At 36.8% G+C, this 19,579-nt stretch overlaps 1 protein-coding gene across 1 annotated transcript in view; it reads right to left on the bottom strand.

The window, feature by feature from the left end:
* Positions 1-1,352: 1,352 nt before the first annotated feature.
* The window catches only part of Shal (Potassium voltage-gated channel protein Shal), a 246,610-nt gene continuing 228,383 nt past the window's right edge, over positions 1,353-19,579 (bottom strand). Inside the window, exon 3 of the mRNA XM_089091131.1 lies at positions 1,353-1,562. Within this exon, the coding sequence (XP_088947257.1) occupies positions 1,353-1,562 (210 nt within the window). The remainder of the gene's footprint in view (positions 1,563-19,579) is intronic.

Raw genomic sequence — 19,579 nt, 5'->3', positions numbered from 1 at the left:
TGCTTTAGTGCGACTTGTTGTCATATTGAGTTGTGTTTGTATTAATAAAAACGTCTGAAACCTGCACCTGTTTGAACCTGAACCTTAAGTTTCATCCACGGAATGAAATAAAAATATATATTAATGAAAGATAAGTAATTTTAATCTAGTTAATATCATCCAAGGTGTCACAATTTTCAGAAATCTCTTTTCTAATCCAGATTTTTCCATATTTTCAACCAGAAAATGTTCAGCATTTCCTGTAATACACATAATAATCTCAACTTATAATTTTGAAATATCAATTATTACCTATTCAAGAAATGCGAAACGCCTAAATAACTTGCTTGAAATGTATGGTAAATAATAACTATAGTGCTTGAAATGATTGGAAAATTCAACCTGTCTAATAAGTTTTTAATGAAATAAAATCAATCAAAAGGGAAAAAAATACGATAGAAACGATTTTCCGAGGAATGCGTATTTTATTATTCCTGTAATAGCTTGGAGACGTAAACGCATTAGTAGATTTGTAAAATTGCAATCCTATTGAAGAACAATGAATCCAACCAGCTATTATTCTCAAGACTAAACTATTTATGTACATTTAAAGTCACCCTTTGCTTTTATTTGAAATTAATCAATTTTAAATTGTAAGTATGGTTGATTATATTAAGGGTAATGAATAGCCGTCCTTAAGTATAGCTTTTTGAACAAAAAAGGATTGATTTTGTTTTTGTCAACATAAAAAGAAATCCAAACAGAAACCCAAACACTTAATTATTGCAGTGGAGAAATAACAAACAATAAAACGTTACCGAACATAAATAAACGTTACACTAGAGCTTAAATTTTTTTAAGCCCTATATCTAGACTTTTAGTAATAGGTTATGAAATTAAGGCTTTTTGTGTATTTTGGCAGTTACTGAATAAAATATTTTTTGAGGATTTAGGAACCTTTGATTGACAACTTAACGTGGATTTAACAATTGATTGAAAAATGTATATTTTTTTTACTGGGTTTAGGAAGATATCTTTCAACTCTGATCGAAAAGTTTTGCTGATACATGATTTGTACAGTACTTTTTAAACCCCCTCTTCACTGAATTTTAGGCTTTTTTTTATAAAAGAAAGCATTTATTAAAGCTTAATTGTTTTCTGTATCCCCGGAAAATGACATTTTAGAAATAAAACAATGCTAAAAAGACTGCTTTCCAGCCCAAATCTGAACTGCACCTCTTAGGGGGTAGTGCGCTTAACTGCTCACTGCAGTGTTGGGAAGTAGAGTGCATTTAATTATAAAAGACGTACTACAAATCTTCATACGTTGTTCTTTCGTTCATTGTAGGTACCACTCTTGTTTTTATTATTAGCTACTTGAAAATTAGTCTTACAGTTGTTTTTTCTAGGCATCTAAGAAGATGATGGTGCTGTAATTCAAAAATATCTTCTTCTTTCCATGGATCGTCCACATCAAGTCCAGACTCAAGAGCGGCCATCCTTGCCTCTGCTGCTTTTTTTTTGTTAACAAAGGCAGCACCAGATGTGGCTTTGGCAATGCGTATACGAGCAAGTCGTGCTTTCTGGAATAAAAGAAAATTAAATAAATTTAAATTGCCGGAGTTTAATTAGGGTTCTAACAATTCTTGTGATTTTAAGAAATATTAAGAAATGCACGATCACAATGTATGCTCTTGCAAAAGTGACCACGAGAGCATTACTCTATCCTGCCCAACAGAATTATTAAGGCCTAATTTATGTTGCCCTAAACGTCACAAAACGGCCATTATGAACAGTGAAGTGTTTGGCAGTTTGGTCCATAATAATGCCTAACATAAAGTTCCACATGGTGTAAAGCCTATCTTCAATCGCGAATTAGCCTTGGGTGTGGCCATAACAAAGATCAGCTTTAAGACAGCGTATCAAATACCACATGGATAACTCTTCATTGACGACTAGGATTACTCTTTATTACAGGACCTGGTAATATATCAACAACGATAATAATTTTGAAAGTAGCAACCGTGGCCGATGACATCAATGACTATTAACACGGTGATAACACTGACGAAGTAGATGACGGTGACACGTGCAAATAATGTTGTATAAAACGATGAAATTGGGTTGACAATAATTATGACATCAATTCTTTTGGCATTATTGTTTTATAATTATCCCTATTGTCTTGGCAACGTCATAATAACCGTCTTACCTGTACATATACTTAAAAACCATATGTTCTCCAAAGAAATAGTCCAAATACATCCCCCTACACTCATAAGAATTGATACAAAACTGAACGATATTTAAGGTTAGGTAAAGGACAGTATGGGTACAACTTGTCTTTTTAGACTTGGAAGATTGCCAATGGAAAAACAGACATATAAAATAAAATGCCAATTCTTTTTTAAGAAATATCAGCATTTAAGCAAACTTTAACTTTTACTTTTAAATTAGTATCACGAGAAATATTTTGGCCACTGCCTGTATTTTTTTTTTTTTTTTTCATTTCTTATCTTACTGACCCCAAGACAACTTACATTTATGAAGTTGTAAAGTCAAAATAAAACTTTATTTGATTTTTTCTCTTTTGAATCGTTCTTGGACTCGGTAGTTACTCAATCTTAGTTCATATGGCTTTTTTAAAATACATATTACTTCTATCACTAATGCACATGTATATCTAAAAGTTTTTGAGTATAAGGTGGCTTTCATTGGGTCTCATACGAGTTAAATTTTGTTGTATAAAGATTCAAACCCTATAGGCCTACTCATAACGACAGCGAAGTGAGAGTATGATAGTGGTATATTATATTTCTCTATTAATTCAATTCCAAATAGTTTGCAAAAGCTGCAACCTAGTAAGGATCATGGTTGCAGTGACAGTTGCAACCATCATCCTTACTAGCATAATTAAATAAAAAAAACAAGTTTTTTTAACTGAAAGTAAGGAACGATGTTAAAACTTAAAACGAACAGAAATTATTCCGTATATGAAAGGGGCTGTCTTCTCCTCAACGCCTCGCTCTTTACGCTAAAGTTTTTTATTGTTTAAAGAAATAAGAGTTGTGAGAAAGTCAAACCTTAGCTTAAAGAGCGAGGCGTTTCATATACGGAATAATTTCTGTTCGTTTTAAGTTTTAACGTCGTTCCTTAGTTTCAGTTAAAAAAAACTTTTTTTAATTTAATTTTTGAACGTTTTTGAATTAATGCGGTTTTGATTTTGGCTCACCGTACAAAATTTACATATTAATTTTTCTTTTATTTGGTTAAATGGCTTTTTCGAAACTTGTTTAATTTTATTCACGAACGTTTTTATTAGTAATAAATATACATAACTTACGAATTAACTTACGTAACGAACTTTTATATTCATATATTTTTAATACGTATATTAGGGGACTTGCCCCCTAGTCAATACCTCGCTCTTTAAGCTAAAGTTTGAATTTTGTTCTAATTCTTTAAAAATGACCCCTTAATCACAAAGGCCGTTATTTATAATAAATAGCTCTTATGAAAGTACTAAAAAAAATTTGGGCTTAAAGATCGAGGTATTGACTAGGGGTTGAACCCAATCATACACGTAATATTTTCTGTTCGTTTTAAGTTTTGATGTTACTCCTTATTTTCAGTTGGAAAACTTGTTTCTTTATATTTAATTTATGAAATTTTTTTTAAATAGTGCTGGGAAATCCGGCGCCCCCTTCATAGCAATGTCCCTTCCCCCATGAAAACTTCCTTCATGGAAATATCTTCCCATATAACCCCCGACCCACCCACCCCCTACTACCAGAAAGAATACCCCCTGAAAACGTCTGCATACTTCCTAATAACCATTACTATATGTTAACATTGGGTAAAGTTCATTACTTTCAGCCCTCCCCCCGGGGAATTCGGGGGATTAAGCCATCCTAAAGGACATGGTTTTCATATTTTCAAACATGCTGAACAAAATGGCTATCTCAAAATTTTGACCAGGTGACTTTGGGAAAACAAATGAGCGTGGGAGGGGGCCTAGTTGCCCTCCATTTTCTTTGTCACTTAAAAAGGGCACTAGAACTTTTAATTTTCGTTCTAATGAGCCCTCCCACGATATTCTAGGACCACTGGGTCGATACGATCACCCCTGGGAAATCAAAAACAAACAAAAAAAAAAAAAATAAACACGCATATGTGATCTTTCTTCTGGCAAAAAATGCAAAATTCCACATTTTGTCGATAGGAGCTTGAAACCTCTACAGTAGGGTTCTCTGATACGCTGAATATGATGGTGTGATTTTCATTGAGGTTCTAAGACTTTTAGGGGGTCTTTCCCCTTTTTTTCAAAAAACAGCCAAATTTTTTCAGGCGCGTAACTTTTGATGGGTAGCACTAAACTTGATGAAAGTTATATATTTGAATTCAGCATTGACATTTGATTCTTTTGATGTATCTATTGGTATCAAAAACCCGTTTTCTAGAGTTTCGTTACCACGAACTCTTTGATATGGAACTGATCACAACTCATAGTAACCAAACACTGAAAAACGCGCCAAAAAATGTGTATGTTGGGGCCTGTGCCCCTTTCTGTATCAGACAAATGTCCATTTTCTCTTGTACATAGATTTACCTACAATATAATTTTGTTTACAGGTTAAAAATATCGTAGAGGCGAGCCTGTTTTCAATATAATAATTTTGCAAGAGGGAAGAAATTAGTTTATATTGAGGTTCTATTATTATCTAGCTAAATCATCCCATTGAAATATAATTTATTCGTAAAGTAAGTTCAGTTTCGATTCTCAATCTATTTTATTGGTCCACTGGGTCACGTGATGGTGAAAATGAAGACCCTACATCTTTCCTGTACTTACATCTTTTTAGTTAGTTCCAATTTAAAGTTTAGCGAGTTGGCATTGGTAAATAAAATTGGGTTATCTTTGCTACGATCATATTAGATTATTTTCCCCGAACCCTGGTAGGGTTAAGAAGAGAGTAGTGAGAGTCTTCATCATTTTATTATCCATTGCAGGACCCATCTCTCTTCAAGAATATATTTGTAAGCAGTAGCACAGGTCGTGGTAACTTGGGCCAAATAGTATAGCACTTACTTCCCCCACCGGTATATACACTGGTTGTACTCATAATAGGTACTATATCAGTAAGGGAAGAACTCGTAGAGCCTATGAGACAGCTCAGACACGATACTATACCCTAGCGGAGGCCAGCAGTGGCACTGATTATGCGTTGAGGTGAAATCAGTTTTGAGACCTCTCAAAACTGAGTGTGGAATCTCTCCGTATTTCCAATGTGGAATCTCTCCATATTAGACAAAACATTACGGAGTAGAAATGGATAAAGAGAAATTAAAAATTGGATTATGTTTCGAGCGGATTTAGTAGACTTGGAGATAATTTTCAGTGACGAAGGTTACATGATCATTGATACGGCAAATTATGATACGGCAAATATTATGAGCTATTATGAGCTATTTATTGTCGTTTTCTATTTATGGAAGTATTTCTTAAAAAAGAAGGTAATTTAGATCAGTTATCTCATCAAGAAATGTTTGATTTAACTTTAAAGATTTTTTCTAACAGTTATAGTTGTTTTGTCCAAATCTTAAACCTTAAATCTAAACCTTTGCAAGCTTTGATAGGTTATTTCTTAGTTCATTGGTAAATAAGATACATGTGTCTGTTATTTTGCTAAGTTTTTGCCCCTACATTGCCTATAATAATAATAATTTATTTATATCCTCTATACATACATGGCTGTACACAGACGAGCATAGGAAATCAACGAAAATAAAACTGAAAACTACAAAGTAACACTTCTGACAAAACAGGACGACAATAAATAGCTCATAATATCATAATAACTGGTTATTTCAAATGTAATTTCCACCTACGCAGATTGTACCAAAAGAACAGGCTTATCTCACCTTCTTGCCAAAATAGTACTTGGATTCGTGGTTTTTGTCGCAGGGTGGTTTTCACTGTGTAATTTTTAGTCCAGCTAACCCATCAGTAGAATATTTGTGCTTTTGTTCAGTTTACTTTCTCGCCTGCTATAATCCTTGAAATTTCGCTTTTTGGAGATTTGTATAACTTATCGAAGAATTTTTGGTAGCGAATTAAATTTTCATTTGTTAATTAAGTGTAGAAAATTCTGGTTATTCAATATACTATTTCAAACATTTTGCACGTCGCTTAAGAGTCGCAATACAATGACAATATGCAATGACGATTACATGGCGTTATATTTGCTATGTGGCAATTGTTGAGCCTGCTTGCCACGATTGATTAATTAATAAGCGATAATACTAACAAAGAACGTTATTTTCGTGTTCGGTTAAGAGTTTGATCATATTTTTGAAAAGAGATAATAACATATGAGCATGAAAATTTCCAACTTCCGGACACACAGAGATCAAGCAGGGTAAAAGACGTCCATAGAGGCAAATAAAAAGCACGATTTCGTTCAAACCCGGTATCAAAAAGAGTTATTTCCAAAAGCGGGATACCTAGATAGAGAGACAGAGATGGGTATAGAGATAATACAATCGGGAAGAAGTTCGCACGGTAGTATGAGAAGGTACTAATTGTATGCGGAGGCTACAATCCATGAAGGGAAAATGGAAAAAAATATTATATGAAAATACACGGGAACCAGCACAAACTCACCTCTCAGATGCTAGGAAAAATGAAGGGGACTTGGTAATTCAATTTACAAATATAAATAGAAATATAACTTACAAATTCAGTCTGTCATGGCGAAAGTAAATTTTGAAATAATTACCAAATGATGAAAAGAAAAACATCTTAGGGGGAGCAAAGCGGTCTTGGACCCATTGAGGACAACTAGAGATGATCAAAAAGTTGAATTGAATGGTTTACAACGGGTTTCGGAAAATCTGGGAGGTATTTAATTTCAGTTTGGATTGGAAAAAAACTGGGAAGGAATCTGGGATCGGTAGTATCAATTCTAAGGGGTGTTTGTTCTTTTTTAAGACGGAAGAGCCCCTTTGGAGAACCATGAATGATAGCCTGTTACCTCAAAGCACAACTGGTGGGCCAGTTATGATCCCTTCACCGAGGCTTTGCCTTTCTTACCTCGGGTCTCAGGAAGATACTCACTCCCTTTATCAGTCACTTCATATGTCATCCAAACCTTTACAGGATAACCCCATTCACTGTTCTTACCCTGGAATGGAGTCAACACTTGTTTTCTCCAAACCTTATTCCTTGAGTTACTCATCCAAGTTTCAACTTCAGTTGGCATCGATGTGCATTCTTCATTCGATTATTTTATGGGATGGGACCCAGAAAAAGCTGATTCATGGTTCGTTCATATTTTTACCTGATTTCCCTGTACCCCATTCATTTTCGCGGACCCTTGTATTTTTGACTATGGATAAATTTAAGTTATACTAAGGGGCAATTCGTGTTTCAATTGCGGTGTTCATTTGTTTTCATCGTTTGATGTTGAAAGCTTAGTTTAGCCAGTCCCTCTTGACGTCTGCCATCGTCCCATGTACCAGAATCTGATTCTGCGCTTCTCTTAAATGTTAATTCAGTGAATCGAAAAAATTGTGTTAATCGTGCTGCAAACCCCTAATTAAGTTAGACCCAAACCTATATGATCCTTATCTCTTTTCAATTTATCCATTATGCTGTTGTGTTGGGGGATTTGAATTCATTCTGGCTAGGCCAAAAATTTGCTTGATTAAATTAGCACGATTATCTTCTACTCATCTTGTGGACTTCCATTCTTTAAAATCTCTAACCTCATGCTGATGGCCATACAATCCAGTACTCTCGTTGTTCTGTAATGAAGACATATTGGATGGCGATGGATCCTGAGCCAACCTGTTGAAGCAGCAGCACGAACACTGGTCAGAGATGGAAGACAGAAGACTAATTGAGATTGAGAAATTGACGTTTAGTTTGTTTTGTAAAGGTAGACCAGATTGACACATGACTGGCCATATATCTTACAGGAGAGGTGCTTGGGCCCATGTCTTTTCTTATCAAGCAAGTGTCCTTCTTCACTTATTGATAGATTTACCCATAATAGGATTTTTTTTTATATAAGTTAAACTCTCGTAGATGCTAGCCTGTTCTCAATGTAAAAATTTCGTAGGAGGGAAGAAATTGGTTTGTATAGAAGTTCTATTTTTATCAAGCTAAATCGTAACATTGAAATATAATTTATGCGTAAAGCAAGTTCAATTTTGAGTCCCCATACACTTTATTTACCCTCCGCGCCACATGATGGCTGTTAGAGAACTAATAGTATAGAACTAATAGTGTACTGTTAGAGAACTAATAGTTTAGTAAAAGAAAATTTCCATTTGTTGCTAATTCAGGGATGCTAACTATTATTTCGATTAGCCTTAAAAGCAAAAGGTTATTACGAAACCAAATTTAGAAAAAAAACTCCTTAAGCTCCTTATAAATGGAATTATAATCGAAACAAATTTTCATCATCACCTAATACCCTATACAGGAAACTTAAAGTCCAATTGCTTGAACAAGGAAAATCACTTTTTCCAGGGAAAGCACTTATGTTGTCCTTCACGGCTAGCTGGGCGCTCCAGCACCTTAGAGAGCTGTTGAAAGACTCATTTGATAGGAAATTTGCTATATTTATTTACCTTTGTATGTACCAAAATACGATGTTAAAGATAAAAATGCGATTTTAGACAAAACACTATCTTCAAGTTCAAGATGATAAAATGTGTCATAATCGTTTTGTCAAGAAATTATGTAACAATCTTATCTAGTAAACACGAATCCGAATCAGGGAATCAGGCAGCAGAGTAACTCAAATAGGCTATTACATCACATTCAACATGACATCTTCTTGTATATGAAGTTAGAGTTTTGTCAAAAATTGTGTTTGATAATTAATATTATGTTTTTTATCTAATCAAGACAATCTATCAAGACATTCCGTCTAATCAATTATCTATCAAGACAAAAATGTTTTTCTCACTTGATTTTTTTTTTCCAAAAAGTGTCTTTAAATTTTTGGTTACTATGGGCTGAACTTCTTTCTCTCCTAGGTTGCAGCAAGCGCTGCAACCATGATTATTTGTAATTGTTCTTCACCTGTAAGGACTTCATGCATGTTTAATGTTTTCCCACGGCCGTTTATATTCAGAAAATAGAAGGTATTTTGTAATGTTTTTGATAGTTTAAAACGATTGAGTAACGTCAAATTTTCACACAGTAGCCTCTTGATTCTGCCCAAGGCAAAGTTGTCGTTTCATTGCACAAAAGTGGTACCTTGTTCGAACGCTGCCGGCCAACAAAAAATAAAAAACCTTAAACTTTAGGGACTGGCAATTGTATTTATATTTTAGCTATAGTTTATTTAGTAACAGAGGTGGTTTTTTTTTTGGGGGGGGGCCAAGGGGGCAGTTGCCCCCCAATATTTTGGATAGAAAAAATGTTATACAGCCCATGCCCCTTGACAATCCGGATATGAGCCCCTCATTTTTTTAAACTTAAACTATTTCTTTTAGCTTTTGTAGTGCACTACAATGAACATTTTCCAATATCCCACGATATCTAATTTGATACGATGTCCCTGGAAAAATAGTTCAAAAAGCTCAAAAACAAACAAAAAACAAATAAACTAAGTCCGTGTGCGTCCATCACAAGACTAAATGTACAAGAAGTTTTTTTCCATAAAAATTGATAGAAACCCATATGAAATTTCTTAGAATCAACTTAAATTACCGTCAAATTTAAGGAGCCTCTCCTTCTCAAAATTTGCTCTTGGCGCCAAAGTTTAGCTCGCGCTCTGGAGAAAATAGCACAAATTTTCAAAAGTGCACTGTGTATCATTTATGATTGTGCTTCGATAATTAAAATATATGTAGCTATTGATATGCAACATCTTTTAAATTTAAGAGTTCTGATTAGACCAAAAAAGACACTAGATTAAAATTTTATGCTTGAATGTACCCTTCCTCTATTTTACAAAACTGTTTCTCATTTTAGGAATTCAAAACAGTTTTATTCATTTGTTTGAATATTTCTCAAAATCACAATTTATATTTCATGATTGCCTGGTACTTGTCACGACAAAATAAACATTCATTAACTTTAAACGTAAAATTCGAGAATACATACCATCTATCAGTATATATCAATTGATCTAAAATGATTTAAGAATTAATGGCTGAAATATTCTTACCAATATTAATATTTTTATCGATGTTAAACTGACATTCCCATGATCTCAGCAAAAAACTAAAAATCTAAGCAGACCTCTTCAAAGATTGATTTTGGACTTAAATCATCCATCTATGATGTATTTTCATCTTCTATAGTTCTGCTGATTTTATGCACTCGTAAGCATTAATTGTTTTTGTTTTTCCTATGTTTATGTCTCTATTTTCTTAACTGTGTATAGTTTTTTCACAAAAAACACTTTACATAACTTTTACTTTTACACTTTACTTTTCACAAAAGAAGAAACGAACTTTAAATCACCAATAAACATTCACAGCGTAAATCCGAAACATAGCCAGATTCGAGCATTGTCTTTATGAATACAAATCCGGACTATGGATGAAAGATGTCATTCACACAAGGGGAATCTCCCAGCTGGAAGAGACGTTTTTTCTAGCAAGAATTTGCAACAAAATTTTAAATGAGATTCATTTTTAGCCTCAAATATCTATATATTTCCACTCGTAAACGCCCTGACTGGTCATTTAAGAAAAAAAGGATATAGAAATGTCGTTGTGACGGTTGACGCTAGCCTCTAAATCGACTAACACCTCTGTTTCACTCACCAGTGGTTCGAACAGGTACAATTTAGGAGGGTAAGGATCTGTTTGTCCTCTTGTGCTTTCGTTTGTAACCAAATAATCAAATTATTTATTTTGTTCCTGAAGCAAAAGTAAAGGATTTTTCTATCCCTAGTGACCTTCCAGCAATATTATCGTATACTCAGCAAAACTGCCTTTTTTTTGTCCATGCATTTACAGTCTGTGACACGGCACCTAGACTATTTAACATACGAAAAGGAATTGCAGCTGCAAGCTTCTTGATGGCAAGCGTTTCGGAGTTGATATGAAAGCTTCTAGTTCACAAAAGACATCAAAAGGCGATAAAGGCTTTTCTTGTAATATATGGCACTGGTTCCAATCTTGACCTTCATAGGGCAAAACATATACAATTTTTCTAAGAAAATTTGCATCTCACATTTATTTTATCCTCCCTCAGGGATTGCCACTAACTTCCTCAATGGAAAAATTTATTTCCTGTAGTTTTTTATCTCATGAAACTCAGCGTTGGACGGGTAATTAGTTTAGTTATATTATAAAAAAAACAGGAACTGAAAGTACGGAGCAATGTTTAAAACTTAAAATGAGCAGACTTTATTCCGTATTCCGTACTAAAACAACTTCTTATTTTAACTAAACGGGCCTTGTGTTTCAAGAGTCGTTCTAAGAGAATTGAGACAAAAAGTCCAACTTTAGCATAAATAGCGAGGTATTGAGGAGAGGAAGCTCCCTCATATGCGAAATGATTTTTGTTCATTTTTAGTTTTATATTGTTCCTTACTATCAGTTGAAAAAACTTGTTTTTTATTTAATATCTGATCGTTTTCCAAATAAAAACGGGATATCCGCCTCCCCCTTTCTAGAAAGTCCCGCCATGACAAAATCCTCCATGGAGAATTCCTCCCGCGTAAAATCCTCCACGGAAAATTACCCTTAGAGAATCCTATCCTTGCTGAAAATTCTGGATTAAGCCTGAAAATTCCCCCCCCCCCGCCTACTTTCATTTGAAAAGGCTTATTTTTAGTTTAATTTCCGATAGTTTTTCCAATTATACCGCACCCCCTCCCCCCATAATGGAACATGTCTCCCATGGAAATTACCCCAAGAAGGATTTATCCCGTAGAGAATCCTCGCACCCACAGAAAAATCCTTCCAGACAATTCCAGTCCTGCTGAAAATTTTTCCAGGAGAATCTACAAATTTAAAATTGATGAGCCAAAGTGGAAGTAAGACAAATAAAAAGAATTTGGTGTAGGAGTTCTGGAAAATTCCCCCGTGTAACATTCCCTCTAGAAAACTCACTCCCAAAAACTAACAACGCCAAAGAAAACTCAACGGGAAAAATCCTCCTCGCAGCTCCCCCCTCCCTTGAAGCATGTCTCTATGCTTCCCAATAACAAATGGAAAACTAAATAATGGGCAAATTTCATAGGTCCCTGCCCTTTCCCACAGGACTATGAGGGGTCATTTCACCACTAAAGGAATAGTTATTCGACCTTTCAACTATGCTGAATAGAATGTCTATTTCCAAATTTTGATACGACGAATTTGCAGGGAAAAGGGGCGTTGGAGGGGTGTCAGCTGCCCTCCAATCTTATTGGTTACTGAGAATGACACTACAAATTTCAATTTCCATTAGAATGAGCGCTTGGCCAATGTTCTAGGGTCATTGGTTCGATACGACAAACCCTAGGAAAAACGAGTAAAAAAAAAAAAAAAAAAAAAAAAAAAAAAAAAACGCATCCGTGATGTTTATTATGACAAAAAAAATAAAAAAAGAAAAAGAGGAAAAAAAAACTGTTTTTTTTGCAGATGGGATCTTCAAACCTCTGCAGTAAAGTTTTCTGATACGCTTAATCTGATTGTTTGCTTTAGATCAATATCCTTGACTTCTGATAGGTAGCATTAGCTGATACAAAATGAATTCATATGACTGTGAGATCTGCAGTTAAAGAAGCAAAGCGGCGTCTAGGTGAGTTCAGAGACAGAATAAATTCACAGCACAATTCAGCGCGTTCTTTGAGTAAGTGAGCTTTTATAGCTATATTATCAAACTCGATTTTTGCTGCGTTAGAGCATCCGAGGATAGTTACATTGCACACACTAAAGATCTAAGAGGAGCTCCAAGTATCCAAGTAAAGAGAATTTTTTTTTACACCCCCTTAAAAAATGTTGATAGCTTTCGGCTAAGATTTGACAATATTTTTTCAGAGGCAGCGCAATAGCGTTGCCTAAGTGGAGAACAATGTTGGAACAATGTATTATTTTGGAGGGGGGGGTTGGCTTTTAGACCAGGGCACTAAGTATCGAAGGAGTTGTCGTAGAAACTTGGAAAAGGAGTAATTCAATTGGAAATTGGAAGAGCTTTTGCCCTTTTTAATAGTCAAAACTGATTGGAGGGCAACAAACACCCCTCCCAGGCCTACCATTTCCCCAAACACATCCAATCAAAATTTTGAGATAGCCATTTTGTTCAACGTAGTTGAAAGGTCCAGAAAGATGTCTTTGAGGATGACAAACCCCCCCCCCCAGAGTCCTCAGGGCAAGGGTTGTAAGTTATGCTCTGGGGGCATATAAGGTCTATAGAGAAAGCGTTGTCGCAGAAATTTAAAAAAAGGCTCATTCGATTGGAAATTGAAAGGGCTAGTGCCCTTTTTAAAAGTCGAAAGTGATTTAAGTCCCCTCTCACGACCACCATTTCCCCAAACACATGCGATCAAAATTTTGAGATTGCGATTTTGTTCAACGTAGTTGAAAGTCCTGAAAATTAGGTCTTTGAGGGTGAAAACCAAGTCCTCAGGGCAAGGGTTGTAAGTAATACCCTGGGGGCATATAAGATTGTAATAGAAAGTGTTGTTGTAGACACTTCAAAAAGGGCTCATTCAGTTGAAAACTGAAGAGGCTGGTGCCCTTTTCAATAGTCGAAGATGATTGGAGGGCAACTAACCCCCCTGTCACGTCTACCATTTCCCAAAACGCATCCAATCAAAATTTTGAGATAGCCATTTAGCTCAAAGTTGTTGAAAGGTCCAGAAATTATGTCTTTGAGGATGACACTTCCCCCCACGGCCCTAAGGGGAAAGTTGGTAAGTTATGCCCGGAGGGCATAAGAGGTATTTATAGACAGCGATATCATGGAAAGTTAAAAAAGGGCTCATTCACTTGGAAAATGAAAGGGCTAGTGCCCTAGTAGCTTCAAAAAGGGCTCATTCAATTGGGAATTGTCAGGAAATTATGTATTTTAGCATGACAACCCCCCCCCACAGACCTCAGGACTAAGGTTGAAAGTTATGCTCTGGGGGCATATAAAGTTTTTATAGAAATAGTTGTCATAAAAACTTCAAAAAGGGCTCTTTCGATTGGAAATTGGCCTAAGGGCTAACGTCCCCCCCCCCACGTTAATCATTTCCCCAAACACTTCCGATCCACTTTTTGATATGTCCATTTTGTTGAAAGTAGATGAAAGGTCAGGAAATTATGTCTTTTAGTATGACACCCCCCCCAAGACCTCAGGGCTAAGGTTGAAAGTTATGCCCTGGGGGCATATAAGGTTTTTATAGAAAGCGTTGTCTTGAGAACTTCAGAAAGGGCTCTTTCGATTGGAAGTTGAGAGGGCTATTGCCCTTTTTAATAGTCGAAAGTAATTGGAGGGAGAATCCCCCCCCCCAAGCACATCATTCTTAATCAAAAATTTCTGATAAAAATATTGATATAGCCAAATCAAGGAAATTGAGAAAGTTTCAAAATCAAACTTTTCAAAAAAAATCAAATGTTCATCAAAGTATCAAAACTGGTATCAAAGTAAAAATATCAAAGTGAAAAAATGGGTTTGTGTCAACCTTGGAGTTTTTATTAACTGATGTTTGAACTATTTTTAACAAAATAGCTATCTCAAAATTTCTATTGGATGGGTTTGTGGAAAAAGGGCGTGGAGGGGGCTAGTTAACCTTCGGTCTCTTTTGACTCTTTAAAAGTGAACTAAAACTTTCTATTTTCAATAAATGAGCCTTGAATTCTGAACCTTGAATTATTTATAAAAAACGTCTATCTCAAAATTTTTATCTGATACTTTTGGGTGAAAGGGGTGGGGCGGGGACTAGCTGCCCTTTGAGCACTTTTGATTTGTAAAAAGTGAGCTAGAACTTTCAATTTCCAATCAAATGAGCCCTCTTCGAAGTTTATACGAGCATCCATTCCATAAGAATTTTATCTGATGCATTGGCTACTTCAAATTTTATATCAGATATATCTGTGGAAAAAAGGCTTGGGAGGGGGTGGGGGCTAGTTGCCCTCCTATCAACTTTGACGCTTAAAAAGGGCCTTAAAACTATCGATTTCCAATCGAATGAGAGTAGAGATGGGGGTGCCAGTCCCGTACCCACACCATATATGGGCATAGAGTCATTAGGGAGAACACGTGGTTAATGGGGTCAATGACCTCTTTTTTCCAAGGTCGATTTTTTTGGCACGCTCTCAGCGAATGTTATGAGTTTCCCGGAATTTGGAACACCTGTGCTGTCGACCTCAATTCCCATATCGTGAATCAATAATTCCCCTTAGAAACAACAAATTAATTCCCCTTTCTTGACAGATCAATCAACCAATGACATCATCTGTCAGACTTTAAAAATTTTCGCATAGAAACAATTCTCCAGGAATAGATCCAAGTCATTAATGTCTTTGCCTCGGAAAACAACGCTTTTGGTCGAACTCCAAAGGATATTAATAGCCAAAGGCCATGGAAACAATTCTCCAAGAAACATCTTAGCGATGAATTGTTTTAGCGCAGGAATCAGGTTTCTTATTAATTTGAAATGCATTAGCGCAGAGATGCCAAAAACAAAAGGAACACGCAGAAATTACGTTTAGGGATTATTTGGGCGAAACTGTTTTAGACAGGTTATGGAACTATTTCGGCGAAACAGTTAGAGACATTTTAAAAGATGATTTTTGAAGAGATTTTAGAAGAGAATTTAATGGTGAAACTCTGTGGTCGTTATAATACACAAGTTTCATTTGAACAGTGTTGTGAGGTCCTCTAACCTAACCCAAAAGGGTTCCAATCCTCCTACCCCAACTCCGAAGGAAGCCCCCGGTCCTCAAAGGCCCCCCAAGCTCCCAAAGGCCATCCCTGGGCCCCCCAAAGGCCCATCGGGCTCCCAAAGGACCAACGGGGTCCCAAAGGCCCTCAACCGGTCCCCAAATGTCCCCCAGCCCCCCAACTGTCCCCCGGACCCCCAAAGGCCCTCCCTGTGCCCCAAAGGCCCTCCCTGTGCCCCCAAAGGCCCTCCACCGGCCCCCAAAGGTCCCCCGGACCAGAGAAGCGCCGCCGGGATGCGCCGCGGGTCGGGGGAAGCGCCGCAGGGATGCGCCACAGGGATGCGCCGCGGGTCAGGAAAGCGCCGCAGGGGATGCGCCGCAGGGAGGTACCGCAGGAAAGCGCCGCAGGGATGCGCCGCAAAAAAAAGTAAACTAAAAAGTAAAAATTTCGAAATGTTATCCCCCAAACGCCCTCCTCAGACCCCCAAAGGCCCTTCCCTGGTCCTCAAAGGTCCCCCGGGCTCCCAAAGGGACAACCGCCCCCCAAGGGGCCCCCGGGCCCCCAAAGGTCCTCCCCCGGTCCCCAAAGGGCCACTGGGCTCCCCAAGTTCCGCCCACCGCCCCCACAGGTTCCCCCGGCTCCCAAAAGACCCCACGATTCTCAATGGCCCCCGGATCCTCAAACGTCCTCCCAGGGTCCCAAAAGCCCTGCCTCGGTCCCCATATATGCACACGGAAACTTACACACACACAAAAACTTACACACACACAAAAACTTAAACACACACACGAAAACTGACACACACACACACGAAAACTAACAAACACACTCCAAAACTTACACACACACACACAAAAACAAACACACACACACACACACAAAAAAACTAACAAATGAACACGAAAACTAAAATTAAGAAAAAAAATTAAATGCACAAAAAAACTTAAACACACACTCACACACACAAAACTTACACACACACACACACACACTAAAACTCACACACACACGCCAAAACTTACACACACACAAAAAATTACACACGCACACACACACACAAAAACTTACACATGAACACAAAAAAAACTCACACACACACACACACACAAAAAAACTTACACACACACACACACACACACAAAACTTACACACAAACACAAAATCAAACAAACACACACACACACACACACACACACACACACACACACACACACACACACACACACACACACAAACACACAAAAAAAACTTACACACAAACACACGTAAACTTACAAACACACACAAAAAATTACACACACACACAAAAGCTTAGACACAAAAATACTTACACACACACACAAACTTACACACACACGCGAAAACTTACATTCACACAAAAACTAACATTCACACAAAAACTAACACACACACACACACAAAAATTACACACACCCACAAAAACTTACACACACACACAAAAACTGACACACACACAAAAACTTACACACACACACACACACACACAAAAACTTACACATGCACATGAAAACTTACATGCACACAAAAACTTACACACACACACACACACGAAAACTGACACACACACACGTCAAAACTGACACACACAAAAGATGTGACAAACAACAACTTACACACACACACACACAAAAACTGACCCCCGCACGCAAAAAACATACACCCACACGCAATAACTTACATCCACACAAAACCGAACATGAACACAAAAACTTACACACACACTAAAACTTACACACACGCACAAAAACTTACACACACACGCAAAAACTAACACACACACACTAAAAATTACACACACACACACACAAACAAAAATACACACAAAAAACATACACATGCACACAAAAACTTACATGCACACAATAAACTTACACACACGCACAAAATCTTACACGCACACACAAAAACTTACACACACACACTAAAACTTACACACACACACTAAAACTTACACACAAACACACAAAAACTTACACACACACACAGGAAAACTTACACACACACACGAAAACTAACACACACACGCCAAAACTTACACACACACAAAACTACACACACACACACACACAAAAACTTACACATGCACACGAAAACTTACATGCACACAAAAACTTACATGCACACAAAAACTTACACACACACACACACACACACACACACACACACACACACACACACACACACACACACACGAAAACTTACACACACACGCCAAAACTTACACACACACAAAACTTACACACACACACACACACACAAAAAAAACTTACACATGCACACGAAAACTTAAATGCACACAAAAAATTAAATTCACAAAAAAAAATACACACACACACACACACACAAACAAATAACACACACAAACACACTAAAAATAACACACACACTACAAAAAATACACACACACAAACACTTAAAAACAAACACACACACACACACGCACACACACACACACACACACACACACACAAAATAAAACATTAACACAAAAAAAACTCACACACACACGCACAAAAACTTACACACACACACACACACACACACAAAACTGACACACACACACACGAAAACTCACACACACACGCCAAAACTTACACACACAAAAACTTACACACACACACACACACACAAACATACACACAAACACACACAAAACATACACACACACACACAAACACACACAAACTTACAAACACACACAAAAACTTACACCCACACACAAAAGCTTAGACACACATAAACTTACACACACACACAAAAACTTACACCCACATTCAAAAACTTACATGCACACAAAAACTTATATTCACACAAAAACCAACACACACACAAAAACTTACACAAACGCACAAAAACTTACACACACACACACAAAAACATACACACACACAAAAACTAACACACACACACACACACACACACACAAACAAGCACAAGCACACGAAAACTTAAATGAACACAAAAACTTACACACACACACACACACACAACTTACACACACACACTTCAAAACTTACACACACAAAAGCATAGACACACAAAAACTTACACACACACACAAAAACTTACACCCACACGCAAAAAATAAAATGAAAAAAAATACTTACATTCACACAAAAACATAAACACACAAAAACTTACAAACACACACACAAAAACTTACACACACACACACAAACTTACACACACACATACTAAAACATACGCACACACACGAAAACTTACACACACACATACGAAAACTTACGCACACACACAAAAACTTACACACTTACCATATCATAGTTACATTGTCTTAATTTTTCAAATTTCATTTTGAATTTCTGTCGTGAAATGCAAGAGTTGGAATGTTTCAGTAGTGACTTGTTGTGCTTTAACTTCTCACAGTTACATTCTTTTGATTTTTCGAAGTTCATTTTGAATTTCTGTAATGAAAAGCAAGAGTTGGAAAATTGGGGTCTTAGTCCACCAGCCTGAATGGTGGAAATCCACTAGCTCAGTATTGGGGTCCCAGTCAAACAGACTGAACGGTGGAAATTCACTAGCTCAGAATTGGGGTCTTATTCCACCAGCCTGAATGTTGGAAATCCACTCGCTCAATTTTGTGGTCTCAGCCCACCAGTCTTAATGGTTGAAATTCACTTTTTAAGTTAGGTTAGGTTAACTTATCATGAGCGCTCATGATAAGTTAACCTAACCTTTTCCGGCGAGTATGGTTAGGTTAGACTAGATTAAGTTAGGTTAGGTTAAGTT

The sequence above is a fragment of the Artemia sp. Qi Xiang Cuo genome, chromosome 1 (genome assembly GCF_049724085.1).
Source record: "Artemia sp. Qi Xiang Cuo chromosome 1, ASM4972408v1, whole genome shotgun sequence".
NCBI classification, from domain to species: Eukaryota; Metazoa; Arthropoda; class Branchiopoda; order Anostraca; family Artemiidae; genus Artemia; species Artemia sp. Qi Xiang Cuo.
The sequence above is the reverse complement of the archived record's forward strand: the minus strand, read 5'-3'. Positions and strand labels throughout refer to the sequence as shown.